Source organism: Daucus carota, chromosome 1 (assembly GCF_001625215.2).
Source record: "Daucus carota subsp. sativus chromosome 1, DH1 v3.0, whole genome shotgun sequence".
NCBI lineage: Eukaryota > Viridiplantae > Streptophyta > Magnoliopsida > Apiales > Apiaceae > Daucus > Daucus carota.
Genome location: NC_030381.2, coordinates 44,538,254 through 44,554,561, shown reverse-complemented (window position 1 = coordinate 44,554,561; position 16,308 = coordinate 44,538,254). Strand labels below are relative to the sequence as shown.

Genomic DNA, 16,308 nt, shown 5'->3' with positions numbered 1-16,308 from the left:
TATGTCACTGTTCGAGTTTGTCATGTTGCGCGAGTATTGGTTTCCTTTTTTATGTCCTGTGGTTTGATCTTTTAGCAAATGAGAGAATGGATTCTCAGACATTCTTAATAAGAATCGGGTTATGAGTAAAAAAAATCCTACGTATCCTATTTATAGGACCCAAGTATCCACGTAGTTCTTTCGGGTCAAACTTCTTAGACCGACTAGGTGTTAGTCATGTTCATCAGGGGTCGAGTCTGTAAAACCGCGAAAGCTGCCGTCAAAAGAGACTCGTACTCGCGTGACCCAGGCCCAAATGGCAAGGGACTGTCATATGGAGTGGGTCGGAGAATAGATAGCGATCTAGTAAGCGGAGGTAGAAAGTCGATATAACAGAGACCTCATTAAGTATACGCATGCGCCCCAGTCGGTAGTGGTCATAAGCTTTTATGTCTTGATCATCCTCTGATGGAGTGAGGGAACCCAATCATCCTGAGGGAGCCCAATCATCCTCTTATGAGGTGGGAGATCTCCGATAGATGGCGTAGCCCTAAAGTAGCTTGAGGCAGAGCCCATAGGATACTTAGTGTATAAAATTGATGAAACCTTAGAGGAGGCTAACTTGTAGTAGATATGATGATGCCTGAGAGCCTAGTTAGAAAATGAGCCCTAGGGAGATGGCCCCTGGGCTACCACTCCTGAGCTATGGGACCCCGACGTGAACGACCCCGAGATATAATAACCCTGATCATAGCGCCAAATGTGGCGAGGCAAGGTATAGGGAGCCCTAGTAAGATGACCCCTAGGAAGATGACCTCTGGAGGATAACCCCTAGGGTGATGACTCTTATGGTGATGACCTATTAGGTGATGACCCTGGAGGATGACCCCGAGTGTGATGACCCCTGGGGAGAAATTCTTAATCCTCGATAAATCTCCTTGGTAGTGGAGGCTCACTGGTGAGGTGACCCAGCAGAATGATGAGCACAAAAAATTTGGTCATTTTTATCTGGGGCTGAAGAGCCGATAATCTCTTCATTAATAGATGTCGATGAACCCACCTTGGTGATCCATACTTGAATGTGGGCCTTCGGTGGCCCGCGTCAAATTTGGGCATAACAAATACTGATGAATTTTTTTGGACTTTATAAAATGATGGATTTTGTGAGATTGTTTGGTATATTTTAAGTTTTTGAAATCCCACCAAAATCCATGAGATTTTGAAGCATGGTGCTTTAAATCCTAAAACTCTTATAACTATGCGACATTTTATCAAAAATCCGTAAAAAATTGAAATCACATACAATCCATTGAAGTTCATAGATTAAAAATAATCCGTTAAAATCCCAGTTGAATACGCCTTCTTGAGTGTTTTTATTAGATATTATTTTGATATATTGTTAAAGTATTATCATAATGACAATTTTGGTTATAATTAGTATTTTATTTTATTATATAAATTTCTGCTATTTATATGCAAATAATCCGCCTAGAAGTGATTTCCTAAAAAGGAAATGAAGTAAGTGTTTCTTATTATTTTCTTTGTAAGAGCATCTCCAACGGTATTGGCTATAATCGTTGGCTAAATTGGACCTGCAAGAGATTATGTAAAATTTGCTGAACCTGTAAGACATTGTACTTCAATGGTATTGGCTATATTGGTTGGCTATAATTTAAAAATAGAATGTTATTAATATTTTGGTTTGTTAAAATAGAATATATCAATTCAATATGGTAATAAATGATGTGCAATCATCTTACAGATTTCTTACAGACCTGTAGAGGTTCGACAAATATAGCCATCCATAGGAGGTTGGCTAAAATTATAGACAACAGATTCACGTGGTTGGAGTGCGATTTTTTCAAGAGGTTGGCTAAATTTTTTATATTTGGAATGTCAACTCAATTTTTAGCTAATGGTTTAGTATGGTTGGAGATGCTCTAATAGGGTGCACATCATTCAAGTGCAAGTCCTTTTTTTTTTCTGCAAAAGGGTGTAGATCATTTAATTACAACAATCACAAATATTGGCAAATTATATGAAATAAAACACGTAAATTTATTTGAGCTAATGTTAAAGGATTTAATTTTGCATACGAATTTTGTTAATACTATTGTATCCAAAATAGTATCCGGAACACAAATTAGAGCAACTAGAATTATGAAAAAGATTAACTAAAATTAAGTTTGTATACCAAAAATTAAAAATATAATGAATGTCTTGAAAATATCACACTCCACTCATTCGCACTTCTTATTTATAATTTTAACCAACCTATGAATAACTATATTCGTCGAAATTCTATAGTAAGAAACTAGTTGAGAAGCCGCGCGTTGCGGCGGCCTATAAAAATTATATTAATGATTTAATATTAATATTTGTAGAATAAAATAATTTTGTGTCTGTCTATAAAAAGTATATTAATGTTTCAAAATTAATATTTGTAGGATAAAATAAATTTATATTATAAAAATCTTGATGTAATACCAATACTAATATATAAAATTGCAAAATTGGATTATAATTCATGGTGAAAAAATGAAAATAAATTTATACACGTAACTAACAATTTAAAGTATGACGGATCTTAGTTCTATTTGGTTTTTTTTTTTAAAGTAATCATGTTCTTACATTGTCACATTCCTCCATTTTTTTTTTGGATTGATTGTGCACAAAAACATCTAACTTAAATCTGTGAGATAGCGGTCTATAATTACCCTCTTAAAAGTTGCTTGAACGGAGCAAACAAATAATGCATGAATAACTTTTTCCTGTATACAAATTAAATCATATGAAAATTAACAACAACAAATATGTCCGATGAACAAAACAAATATTATAAAAGAATAACCAACAAACATACATCACTAATACTTCATTTATTGATATCAACTATCAATGACATGTCAAGACTATATTTTTTTCTCACGTTTGGATTTGTGGACTCCAATATAACGGTTTATAACTACCTTTGCTTGCAACAACCTTTATTTTTTTAATACTGTATAAACAGCCTTCACTTATCGTTGTAGAAGAACGACACCTCCGAATTAGAAATCGAGTAAGAGAACTATCACCAGAGAGAGGCAAGGTTGTGGTATTGAGAGAGAGGAGGTTGTGTTTAGATGATCCAAAACCCTACAATCTATAGGGGTATTTATAAGTGCAGAGGGACTTGTGTGCTACTCTTTACCATAATTAAATAATCTGGAACAAAATCAAATTAAAACTTTCAAACCAAGATATTCCATAAATAATTTGAAACAAAATCAGATTCTGAAACTTGCTTCTAATATACCCGAAACTAAAAATGGTAATTCTAATTTTTAATATTTTTCATTCAAAAATTCCACAAATTTAGAAAAATAGAACGAAGCGATGCGAGAGGTGCCACCTACACGCCCATCGCTTCTCCTTTAAAAATCGAGTAAGAGAGCTATCACTAAAGAGAGGTAAGTTTGTGGTATTGAGAGAGAGGAGACTTGTGTGCTACTCTTTCCCATAATTAAATAATTTGAACAAAATCAGATTAAAATTTTCAAGCTACTATATTCCATAAATAATTTTTCTTTCCCTTAATTAAATAATCTGAAATAGAATCAAATTAAAACTTTCAAGCTACTATATTCCATAAATAATCTGAAACAAATCAGATTCTGAAACTTGCATCTGAAACAAAATCAGATTCTGAAACTTGCTTCTAATATATCCGAAACTAAAAAAGGTAGTTCTAATTTTTGATATTTTTCATCCAAAAATTCTAAAAAATTAGAAAAATAGAACGTAGCGATGTGAGAGGCGCCACTTACACGCCCCTCGCTTCTCCTTTATATAAGTATATTGATTTGTAGTAAGATACACATCATTTATTATAATATAGAACTTATATATATTATATTCATAACAATCTAAAATATTAATAAGATATTAATATTAAATTATTGCAATCGATATAGTTAATATCATTTAAATAAAAATCATACATATTCAACAATTTTTATATAATATTTGGTCCGCGATTATAGTCAATTTGATCCAAGTTGCACTTTCTCAGCAACAATGTTGGTAGATATTAGGATGAGCTCGTCGAGCCTTGTATGATTTACTAGTTACCAAGAACTTTCGGCCCGCTTCGCGAGTTCGCGTGAGCATTCAAACGGTGTCTAAGGAGTGATTAGGCCGGTAGGCCCATTATGCAGAGCACCAAATTTACATTATTTATATCTACCATAAAATATGGGATACAGATGTTACAGAGCCCATTCAAAAATACAGGGCCCGCCTAAAGTATCGCCCGTCTCTATTTAGTTCTCCTTTTTACACATAACTTAGGATCATTAAACACATATCTCTATTTATTATTTTTAAAATTTTCTTTCTCTGAATTATAATCATTTATAGCATATATCCACAAAAAGAAATTTCTCAATTAAAATTATATATACTAATTTCTCCGTCGTTATTTATTTTGCATGTATTTTGAGATTTCTTTCTTGAAAAAGTTTAAATGTCAAAAAATTTAGTCAAGAAAAAAGAATTAAAAAAATATTATAAAATTATATTTTATAAAAATCTCAAAATACGTGTAAAAAAGTAACGTAAAGAACCGGAGACAAAGGAATTAATTTTAGTTAAAGGCTAGAATTTTATCTTTTAATTGTTTTTTTCCAATATTTACATTATTTTATTATTAGGCATGTCTGACCAAAGTAGTTTCCTTTGATTGGATTTCTTCTTTTTATTACCTATGTTAATTTTATAATTTTTTGGTGAAAATTTTATTGTGAATTTTTTTTAATTTAATTGAAGTTATTTTGATAATGTTTTAATTTTAATTTTTTTATCCTTCTCTCAGATGTGCTTGATCACCGGAATTTCATTTTTGAATATTAAAGTGTTCTTGTCTAGATTTCTGGAATTAGATAATAATTTTTTTTCAAAATGAAAGAATTATTTGTATGTGGAGAAATTCTTGTACATTATTATACTCTAATTAAAAGAATATTTGGTTTAGAAAACTATTCAAAAAATCAAAAATGTATACAATTATGTAAGGATGTTTTTAATTAATTCCATGCTGGACATCCAAATATCGCAACATTAAACTCCTCCCTGCCTGGTATGACCTTTAAAATAGGCGTTGAATATTTCGGCCCACCCCATTTCTCGTTGTTGCGTGACAGGAGTACTTGATAGTTGACAATATTCAACAAATGCACATGCATGTAGTTGTTCAATTAACGGGATGCCCACCCGCAAATAAATATTTAAATAAATAAAGGTGGGATGACTTAGAAAACCACGATAGTCCGTCGACTACAAGGTTGTTTCGACAAATTTAAAAAAAAAAATTGATTTTTACTTAAATAAAAAAGTGGATTAGAAGTAAGAAGTAAAAAAAAATTAATAAAATGTTTGGAAAAAAATTTAAAATTCTGAGACACAAACGGGTTAAAAAAACAGAGGTACAAAAACAGCTTGTGCTTATAGTAAACAAACAGAAACTATTATGTGCAAGTAATTATGTTTTTTATTGTAGTTCCATAAATATAGTCATTCAGCAGAATTTAGGTAAAATTATAGATTAGAAGATAGCATTTCATCTTATCAATATGACATGGTTTGAAAAATCTTGTTAGTCATTGTCATTTCCTTTCATTTCTAAGATCGAATTATCATCATTTCCAATGGAACTTTCGAGTAGTTTGACTGAAGCTATGAACAACGTTTCATTGTAAAATGGGGAGGAAGGCGATTTGGCATTAGAAGACGAGCAAGAATTGGGTAATGATCTTATGCAAGCACGTGTTTGACTAAATTGGCCCTCCCAAATCACAGGTGATTTTCGCTCCTTTTCTGACTAGTCACAACTAGTATTTCAGCAGAGAAACAAAGCCCATATTAGTAAAATAGTCATGGTGTGCTGTATGGTGTGGGAAGGTCGTAATGATTGGTATGGAATCAGCACAGTTTACAGTGCTATCTGCATACTCTGCTCTTAATCAACGGATGACTGCCAAAGACAAAACCTTTGATCACTCTATGGGTTATATTACACAAAAAGATGGAAATGAACGTCGGCAATTATCAATGTTGAACAAGATTAAGATAAACACAGATGCGTCATATTTGAGGAATCTAATTGTTACAGCCATGCCTTCGTGATCCATGATCATAGGGATGAGTTTCTGGAGGCAAAATCGAAGTGCACTATAGGTAGAATTAATGTTGTGCTAGCTGAGATCATAGGCATGCGGAAGCATTGAGTCGGATTAAACAGAAACGGATGAATGGGGTTGAGCTTGAAACTTGTTATCTACAAGTCGTCCAGGCTATCATGAGCTTTGTTCCTATAGTTTGTCTCATCTTCGGAGATTGTGAAAGATTGCTGAAAGCTTCTTGCAAATTTGAAAAATCAAAACATTTTATTTAAATTCATTGAACGATCCGTGAATAACGTAGCACACTATCTAGCAAGATACACTTGTTCGGTGAAATCGTAGGTGATTAGTGGAAGATGTTCATCCTGCTTTGCAATATGTATTGCTGAATGATTTGAATAATAAAGCTTTCATAAATCAAGTTGTTTTCACAGGCGTCGTCGTCCAAACATCATACTTCACAAATTTTCTTCGAGTTATAAATAGACTTTGTGATGTTATTCCCGCCACCAATAATCGTACCCGCCCATTAAAAATTCGAAACTGACGTTACATGAAAAAACTAATTTGCCCGTTTAATATTAGCTGGTGTGATAATAATTTATATATTTCGTTTAGTCCTTATTCTCTATCCTAGAGTTTGATTCTCTCCCACCCCGTTTAAAAAGTGTGTGTCAATATCGTCAAAACAATCATTTCAAAAAAATATTGTCAACAGGCTCGGAACAAAGCTTATTTGAACATCAACACCTCTTTCTCTCCTAGAAAAACAAAACACAACTGAACTTGTGTTGTTAATATATTTTAGATGGGGAAGATAACGAAATTCCGGGATATGATCGGAGTTATAAAAGACAAGGCATCACTTTCCAAAGCAACCATACTCTCCAAATCAACTCTCCACCTCGCTGTCTTACGCGCCACTTCCCACGCGCCGTCCACCATCCCCCAAGACCACCATCTCTCCATTCTCTTATCCGCCGGTGATGGATCACGCGCCACCGCGTCCACCCTTATCGAATCCCTCATGGACCGCCTCCACCGCACCGGAAACTCCACCGTTGCTCTCAAGTGCCTCCTCACCATCCACCACATAATCAAACGCGGATCCTTCATCCTCCAAGATCAACTCTCGATTTTCCCGGCCACCGGCGGCCACAACTACCTCAAACTCTCCGGATTCCGCGACGGCACCACCGCAACCACCTGGCTCCTCTCCGCTTACGTCCGGTGGTACGCGCTCTACCTCGAAACCCTAATCTCAACCTCCAGAACTCTAGGGTTCTTTCTCGGTTCATCTCTAAGTAAAATCGAGAAAGAAAAACAAGTCGACGTCGTTTCATCAACCTTGAACCACGATTTAATCAGAGCCGTTGATTCACTCATCGCAGTTCTCGAGCAAATCTGCAAAGTACCCGATGGAGCAGTCTCACTCCAACCCAACAAGCTTATTCATGAGCTAATAGCTTTAGTAGAAGATGATTATTTATCATGCGTCAACGAGTTGATACTTCGACTCAGTGAGTTCAAGGAGAGACTGAGTCACCTAAGCTTCGGTGAATCGTTCGAGTTGGTTTGCATCATGAAGAGATTGAATGAATGCAAGGGGAGGTTGTTAGGTTCATTTATTGTAACGGAGCAATCAATGGGTGGGACGTTATGGGGTTTGAGTGAGGAGTTACAGAGTAGGGTTGGGATGAAAGATGAGGGTAAATTTTTGGTGAAGGAAAATAAGGAGAGGTATACTGAGTCGGCTCGTTTTGGGGAGCGAGTTCTGACGTCGAGTGACTCGGTGAAGTTTTCGTCGTCGAGGTTTGGTTTGAACAGAAGAAATTCTTTTAATCTGTTGGACTCGACGGAATCATGAATTAATGTGTATTTCGGGTTTCTTTTACTTTGAATTATTTATGCAAGCACAGTGTCTGCATGAAACTCAGATGCATACCGTCATAATTATTTATTCCCTGTATTTTCAAATAGAGAATTGTTGACTTTGTCCCACATTTTTTAATTGTATTGACCTCGTAATCATAATTATTACTGTACTTTTTAATTTAGGAAATATATTAAAAAATATCAGTCCAGACATGCGTTCTATTCTCCTAATATTATGGGTCAAAAATTGAAGTGTCGTTTATTTGAAAACAAAAAATCTTGATAAGTCAATATGGGTATAATTTGTAATTCAAGATTTTAATTATATTTTTTGGTTTGGTACTTTGCTTTTGGTACTACAAGTTTGTGAAGTCTATTAGTATTATAAACAGTTTCAAATACTAAAAACACACATAACAATACATTATCATATAATATTTCATTAAAAAATTTATAATGATGTTATAAATAAAATTTTAAATATACAATTTTGAATATCTTTTTTTAACAAGAACTTTCATATAATTCAAACCAAGATTACAAAATTACGTTGAAATTCGATTGATTAGATTACTAAATCTTTCAAACTTATCACACGATCGGCTATGTTTGGAAAAGATTAGAATTTTCTGATTTTTTTATTTTTAAATCTACGTGTATTAAATTCGGATTAAATGTACTAAAATCCTAATATATATATATATATATATATATATATATATATATATATATTCTCCATTTTTAAATAATCGGGAGAAAATATAATTTAATTAAAATTCAATCCATTAATACTAAAATATTAATAAAATGATGTTAACATTTAAATTATAAATAATAAATTACGAAGTATATACCTGAAGCACGTGTTAAAGGCTAGAATATTATAAAAATAAGAGTTTGAAAGTGGTTGCTCTCGGTAAACATACCATTTACGTGACGTTTCTTGGCTTACGTGGTTATACTATTCCGTCAAATTATATTTTGATTCCTCTCATTTGTTTAGGAATTAAATATAAGTTGATGTATAAAACGAAGAAAGAGGAAAGTAGAAAAATAATTGAGAGAAAGGAAAGTAGATTACCTCACCTAGGTGACATACAAAACTTTTTAACATGAACTTGAAGAAGGTTTCTTAGGTATAAAATTTGAATTTAAGTTTCAAGTATATAACTATAATTAATATTATTAAATTATATTGAAATTATAATTACAATTATAAGAATGATAATAATTATAATTATTTATAAGTGGAAAATTGAATTTTAATTTATATATTTGGATATGTTTCTAATATTTATAACATATTAGATTTAAAAATTATTAATGTAATGATAAATATTTTCAGCCTTTCTATTATGATGTTATATATTTTTATAAAATTGAATTTTAAAGAAAAACATAAATTATGATAAATGATTAGAATTTTAAATTCCTAATTTCTGATTTACAATATATAAGTTGATTTATTCTCTTTATACAAAAGTATAAAATAAGCTGACGATAAATCACCATCATAATTAAGACCAACAGAGGCACTATGTTTAGAGCATCTCCAACGGCGTTGGCTATAATCGTTGGTTAAATTGGACCTGTAAGACTTTATGTAAAATTTGCTGAACCTGTAACACATTTTGCTTCAATGGTATTGGCTATCTTGGTTGGCTATAATTTAAAAATAGTATGTTATTAATATTTCAAATTGTTAAAATAGAATATATCAGTTCAATATGGTAATAAATGATGTGCAATCTTCCTACAGATTTTCTTACAGACCTGTAGAGGTTCGACAAATTTAGTCATCCATAGGAGGTTGGCTAAAATTATAGACAACAGGTGGGCGTGGTTGGAGTGTACTTTTTTGACGATGTTGGCTATAATTTTTAATTATGGTATGTCAACTCACATTTTAGCTAAGGGTACTCTATGGTTGGAGATGCTCTTAGTCTTCTAGACATAGGAGCATATTTTTCATTTAAATTATTATGACTAAGATATATTCCAGGTGGTTCGGTAAAACTTTCATATGTGAACCTTATACTTTAAAACGGGTGCACCAATTGCAGATGTAGTTGGTCAAAAAGGTCTCCAAATTACTTTTGAGACTTTTTAAGGTTTGTGGGAGTGTTGTCTATAATCTTCTCTATAAAAGAAAAAAAAAAAAAATCAGAAAAAAGGATCATGGAACTATATTTTAAACTCTTTCCACCCCAAATTACATGTCCCTTTCAATTTCTAAGAAGTCAAATTGATCAATCTTTAACTATATATTAAGAAATACTTATTTATTATTTTAAAAAAAATGAAAACTCATATTTTAAAATAGAGTAAATATACTTTCTAATGATATATTTTTTATTATTTTTTCACTTATAATATATATATAGGGTCGAGTTCCAGGGAGACCGGCCATCTCAAGAGACCGTAGAGACTCTTTCCTGACCGTTGATTAACAAAATCTCACATGATTAATAAGAGGGGCACGCTGGTCAGAAAATTCATTAATTATACTGTCTGTGTATTTCATATACGATGCATATACATCCAAATAAGGAAATTGTAGAATCATACATTTTGCTATCATCAATCATGGATTTTTTCTTTTTGGAAATACTCTAGATCTACATTGGGATGGAATTAAACACATTCAAAAATTCGATCTGTTACAAAACATCGACAAAAATCAGAGAAGAAAGTCTTGGACAATCTTTACCACAGCGGCCATGGTATTGATGAAGCCAGAACGGAGGTTTGTTCTCGATATTTGATTAGATTATGATAAGAATTGTTAATCGAACACTTTTGTGAATCGCAAAACTGAATTTATATTTCAACGCCGTTAGTAAGTATAATCTTTTTTGTTAATGAATATTGTGTTATTCTTTTAACGAATATGTTTTTGTTATGTAGGTTAAGGAATCGCTAGTAAGGTTCAGAGACCATGTGTGCTTGTAGACGTAACAAGTTCTATCCTAAGTTTTGATATGAAAAGTTGTTGTCGCTGATAATTCAAGTATGAATTAAGGGTCGGAGGATCCGAATAGCAAGAAGATCCGGTAGCCTTACTATAATCAAGTCTAGAGAGACTTGGCCTGATCAAGAACATGACAAGTTCATTGAAGCTCTCCACTTGTGTGACTATTTCTCTCTTACAAGTTTTTTATTGTTATATTTTTGGGATAAAAAGATAAAAAGTTGGAAATTTAATTCTTGAGACTTTTATATAATTAACTATAATTAATGCATTGTATTAGTTTAGTTGTGTTGGGTTCCTGAGGAGGTAGTTCCGATTTTTGTATCTGAGGGCTTTGTTGAATCTTAGTTTCGATTTTTGTTTGCGAGGGATTTAATTCTTGAATTTTCTTTTTTTGGAATATGTAATATTCTTTTCTTGTAAGTGTATATAGATTCTGGATATGATCGATTCAATTTTTATGCGGGAATTGCAGCTTGAGATAAATTAAATATTTAGGAAGACAATTTTTGATTGAAACTATCTTGTGTTTTGCCTACTGAGTATTTTGGTTATGTTTCTCTTTATCTGCTGATGGATATATTAGATTCGATCGCGATTGGATGAAGATAAGAGCTTTTGTTGGATCAAAGATAGTTATCCAGGTAAATGCTGTTTTTTACCGGTTAGATTCATTGATCATCTGGCTCGAGTAGTAAACTAGGTCTTTATTAAGCATATGATTTTCAATATGCTAAACATGAACTTAATCAAGCACGTAGTATAATGTTTAGATTTGAAACAGAGATACTCTATTTGCTGCAGGCTGAGTGACATGATACAGTTGTTGCTACACGCACTTCAAGAACTGATAACAAAATTCATATTAATGGTTAGTTGACAGTTGACATAGCAACTACAATTCCTCTATCTCAATTACGTTTCATATTCTTTCCAGAACTAGCTACAAGATGCCCATCAGAACTCTTCGCGGCTGCATATCAGGTCTTTTCAGACTAAATCTTGTCTAGTGTTTTGATTGATGTGTTAATTTTTGCTTATACAAATCTTTTATAATGATTATTATGTAAAATGTAATTTATTATAATAGGAAAATCCTTTAACCATGTATAAAGCTATTCTTTCCGGTGTTTAGTGGATTTTTAAATTAGTCATACACAATATCGAACATCTAGTATTATCTCAACCAAAAACTCAATATTCGATTAAACTGGACTGTGTTTGGCCATTATGAAGTTTTCTGTATTCAAATGTAGTTGTAGTCTAATTTTCATATCTTCCAGAGCTTCTTGAATTCTACAATGTTCTGATCTTTTTATTTCCATATCATATTTAGGTACAAGCTCACATATTAATCACAAACATGATATCTAGGTTGCTGTTATCAGTTAATTTTGGCTACTAATTGCTATTATTTGCTGTATTTTCTTGTGAGGGAAAGGTTTTTTATTTGCAAGGTTCAGCACAGGGCTGTTTTTTTTCATGTTGATTTGTTGCTGCAATTGCTTTAATTTTGTTCAAGATATGCTTAATCGGAAGATAAGTTCCAGCAGTTGTTTATGCTGAAATATATGTATCTTTATTTTTTTTCCTGCATGATTTCAGTAAAGGGAGGAAATGTTTGTTCTTGGTGGGGCTGTCTGCAGGTGGTGATTTATGCAGGGGGATCAACTGGAGTAAGAGGCCTAATTGGTGGGTCTGTTTTCACAGATTTGTGTGTCCGATGCACCTGTTGGTTTTAATTTGCACTGCAATTGGGAGGGATCATGTTTTTTAGTATTCTGCATATATGCTATATAGGCTGCTGGGCAATTTGAATTCTAGACTAGTTTTATGATTCTCGGCGGTGTTTGAGAAAAGGGAGTAGAATGTGGTTTGTGTAGTGCTTTTATTTGGAAACATCAGGATTACTATTCTTAAATTAATATATATTCATGATATATTCATATTCATATAATTACGATTTTTTTACATGTGTGAATGTCATAGTTCTAAATCTTATTCAAAGTCATTGAATTTATCAAAGCCGGACTTAACATATAGATGATCCTCTCACATCCAAAAAATTATATGTGAACTATGTAGAAATTAAAAAACTAAGCAACTAAGATTAATAAAAACAACTTTGATATATAATTTGATTATTGAGAAGAACACAAGTAAAATAAGTGTTTGATCTAATAAGTGTTATTCTAACTATCTTTATTCTAAGTTTTGTGTATTCGTGTAATTCTTTACGTGTTTGATGTTCTACTAAAATATTGTTTTATTTTAACACTTATTATAAAAGAAATCAATATTTCATCGTTCTATTAAATTATTTTAAATAATATTCTATTTTTTTGAATAGAACACATAACAGAATCATATATATATGATCGACTAAACGAAACACCTAATAGTTTTTTTAGTAGAATCTTAATGTACTTATTAAATATACTTAATAACCTATTATTGAAAAATTAGTTGAAATATGAAAATTTCCAAAAATCATATGTTAAAAGTTTGAAATTCCTTAAACATAGATCGTAGTAGGTGTTATCTTGATATTATTAAAAATATACTAGAACAGTCGTTTTACTTTGGCAGATGAGGTGACGGGTTTGGCTTCACTGGTATCATAATTAAAATTTAACATTTTAATTTATACGAAGATTCTATAGCGTGTTCGTAAAAGTGATCTAAGAAAATACTAAAGTTCCAAAAGAGATCTAGAAGCATTTTTTTGCTCTTAATATTTAGGTTTATGCATAATATAAAAACTTTTCTAATATAAAATTTAATGTAATTGTTTTGAGTAAATATTTTGAATTTTCAGTGTTATACATTTTTTCAGTTTTGTTTTTATATTCACTTATCTTTTCATGGATTCATTTAGGTGTTCTCGTGTATGATTCAATATTTAACTATTGTATCTGTTGCTTCCTTATTTGTTAAACTATAACATTTGCTCTCGAGTTAAGAATTTGAAGAGAATCATCAAAGAATGGAAAGAAACTTACCCGCGCCAAGCAAATCATACTACAGAAACATAAATAAGGAAACTAGTAAGGTGTTCACTAAGGTGTTTTAAAAAAATTACTAAGGTTCTAAAAAGAGATCTACTCGTACTATTTAAATTTTTTAAGACATTCTCAATAGTGTTCTTTAATGTGAACTATTAATTAGAAATTTAAAATAGAAAAAAAATTCTTCATAATGAAATTAATATAGATAAAAATTCACTTTTCTTAGAATTTATTTTATTTACCACGAGACATCCTATTGATGTAGAATCTTTTTCCACACCTAGTGTTCCACTGTATATTCATGCAACAAATAACAATAGAATATTTTTTTCTCCAAGATTCTTCAAGGTGTTCCTTACACACAAGTTAATAATTTCATGATAAAATATCTTTATTTTATTAAAAGTTAGATAACAAGGTATAAAAATTTTAAATTATTTCATTATATTGATCTATGAGTTCTTCATCAATGTAACATATCGTATTGAATAATTATATTTTTTTACTGGTTTTATAAATATTCTTTAAGATGCTACTTACGAAGTTATGCATATGATAAAAGTTGCACCTTTGTGTTTTATTCAATTTTAGATGATAAATTTTAAAATAGAAATTATTCATTAAGTGTCTTGCGTGAAAAGTGTGTGATATCTTTATAAATTATTTTAAATACTAATTTAAAATTTTCAAATATTTATTCAATATGTTCTTCAGTAGAGATTCTTTATGTTGTTACGTACCCATATAATAAAAATATATGATTGTATTTTTAAAAATTTATTAATAGAGATTTATTATTTGATTCATATGGAGATTCATTAAGGCGTGGTTAAAAATATTAAGATCTAATGAGAGATCTAACAACATTTTTTTGATCGTAAATTCGTAATATTGAGGTTTGTGCAGAATATATAAATTATTCAATTTTATGCATTTTTCATATTTGTTTATATTATATAAAATTTAATATAATTTTTTATATTAAATATTGTTTATATTTTCACTTATCTTATCATGGATTAATTTTAGGTGTAAGATTCAATATTTAATTAAACAATATTGTAGTATAAGATTAAATTATATTTTATTATCTTAGAATAAAAATTCTATTAAGCTGTTGTTTCTTTATTTGTTAAACTGTAGCTTGAAGGTAAGAATCCGTAGAGAATCCTGAAAGAATGGAAATTAAATCGTACTATAAAAATATAAATAAGGAAACTTGTAAAGGAATTATTAAAATAACTTGAATATGGAAATATGTAAATTGCACCATTCAATGCAAGTTTTACATACATCGAAATAAATTGGTTGAAAATCCTTGCACATCTACATGTTCTGTAATGAGATCTTAATAGTGTTCTTAACCGTGCTTAGTATTAGCGAGTTCCATTCACAACACCATTGATGCTTATAAAATAACTACTAGTGATAGTGATAACTCTAAATTCTTCTTTATTACACTCCTTAATTAGTTTCAGAGCCAAAAATATGTAATAATGGATGAAGATATAACAAATCAAAGCTGAACAAATTTTGAGTTGATTATGGGTTCTCCATTAAAGCTCGAAAGGTGAGCAGATGTGTACGATAATAAATGCATGGATGAAACGATTCTCAAGGAAAATAAAGGTTCCTTAATTGCATAGAAGCGTGAATCATGATATATTTGTTTTGATTTACTTATAAAAGGAAGCTTATGTAATCTGATTTGATTGAATACAGTACACGTATGTATACAAGTTTAAATAGTTTTGCATTATTCCTTTATTGTCCTTGTACAGATCTTCAATTAATATATTATTTTAATCAGATTAACTATGACCTTAGGATCAAATCATATCCAATGGTTAGATGTATGGTCTCTCGAGTCTCTCCCTGAGCACTGGTCTCTTTTGAACCTCCCCCTATATATATATATATATATATATATATATATATATATATATATATATATATATATATATATATATATATATATCTGAGCTAAAATAATGAAATATAGTCAATTTGATTATTTAAAAGTCAAAATAGACATGTATTTTGATACGGAAAGAGTATGCAGTTTAAAATATATATCGAGTAATGCAAAAAAATACAAAGAAATGAGAGGAATAAAGGGAAGTATATTTGTATCCCTGTACAACCATCTGATACAATGAAATACTCCCTCCGTCCCGTTGGACAGTTAACCTCACTTTTTGGCAAGTTTTTTAAGATCTATTTTTTTTAGACCAAAGAATTCTTTAAAAATATAGTCCCATAATTTTTTTTTTTAAAAATTCTGAATAAAAGTTTGACGTTTAAACTTTTATTC

The 16,308-nt window shown here is 30.9% G+C and overlaps 1 protein-coding gene and 1 long non-coding RNA gene across 2 annotated transcripts; both read left to right on the top strand.

The window, feature by feature from the left end:
- Positions 1-6,790: 6,790 nt before the first annotated feature.
- LOC108210165 (putative clathrin assembly protein At4g40080) lies at positions 6,791-8,141 on the top strand. Its single transcript, XM_017381448.2, has one exon. The coding sequence runs from the start codon at positions 6,949-6,951 to the stop codon at positions 8,005-8,007; it is 1,059 nt and encodes a 352-aa protein (XP_017236937.1). The 5' UTR covers positions 6,791-6,948; the 3' UTR covers positions 8,008-8,141.
- A 2,414-nt stretch (positions 8,142-10,555) lies between these two features.
- LOC135150988 (uncharacterized) lies at positions 10,556-11,631 on the top strand. Its single transcript, XR_010289446.1, has 3 exons — positions 10,556-10,761; positions 10,923-11,144; positions 11,573-11,631. It is a non-coding gene; the product is annotated as an uncharacterized LOC135150988 (long non-coding RNA).
- Positions 11,632-16,308: the final 4,677 nt, after the last annotated feature.

Excerpts from the sequence above, each read along its gene's own strand:
- LOC108210165 (XM_017381448.2), top strand. The coding sequence starts at position 6,949 with ATGGGGAAGATAACGAAATTCCGGGATATGATCGGAGTTATAAAAGAC.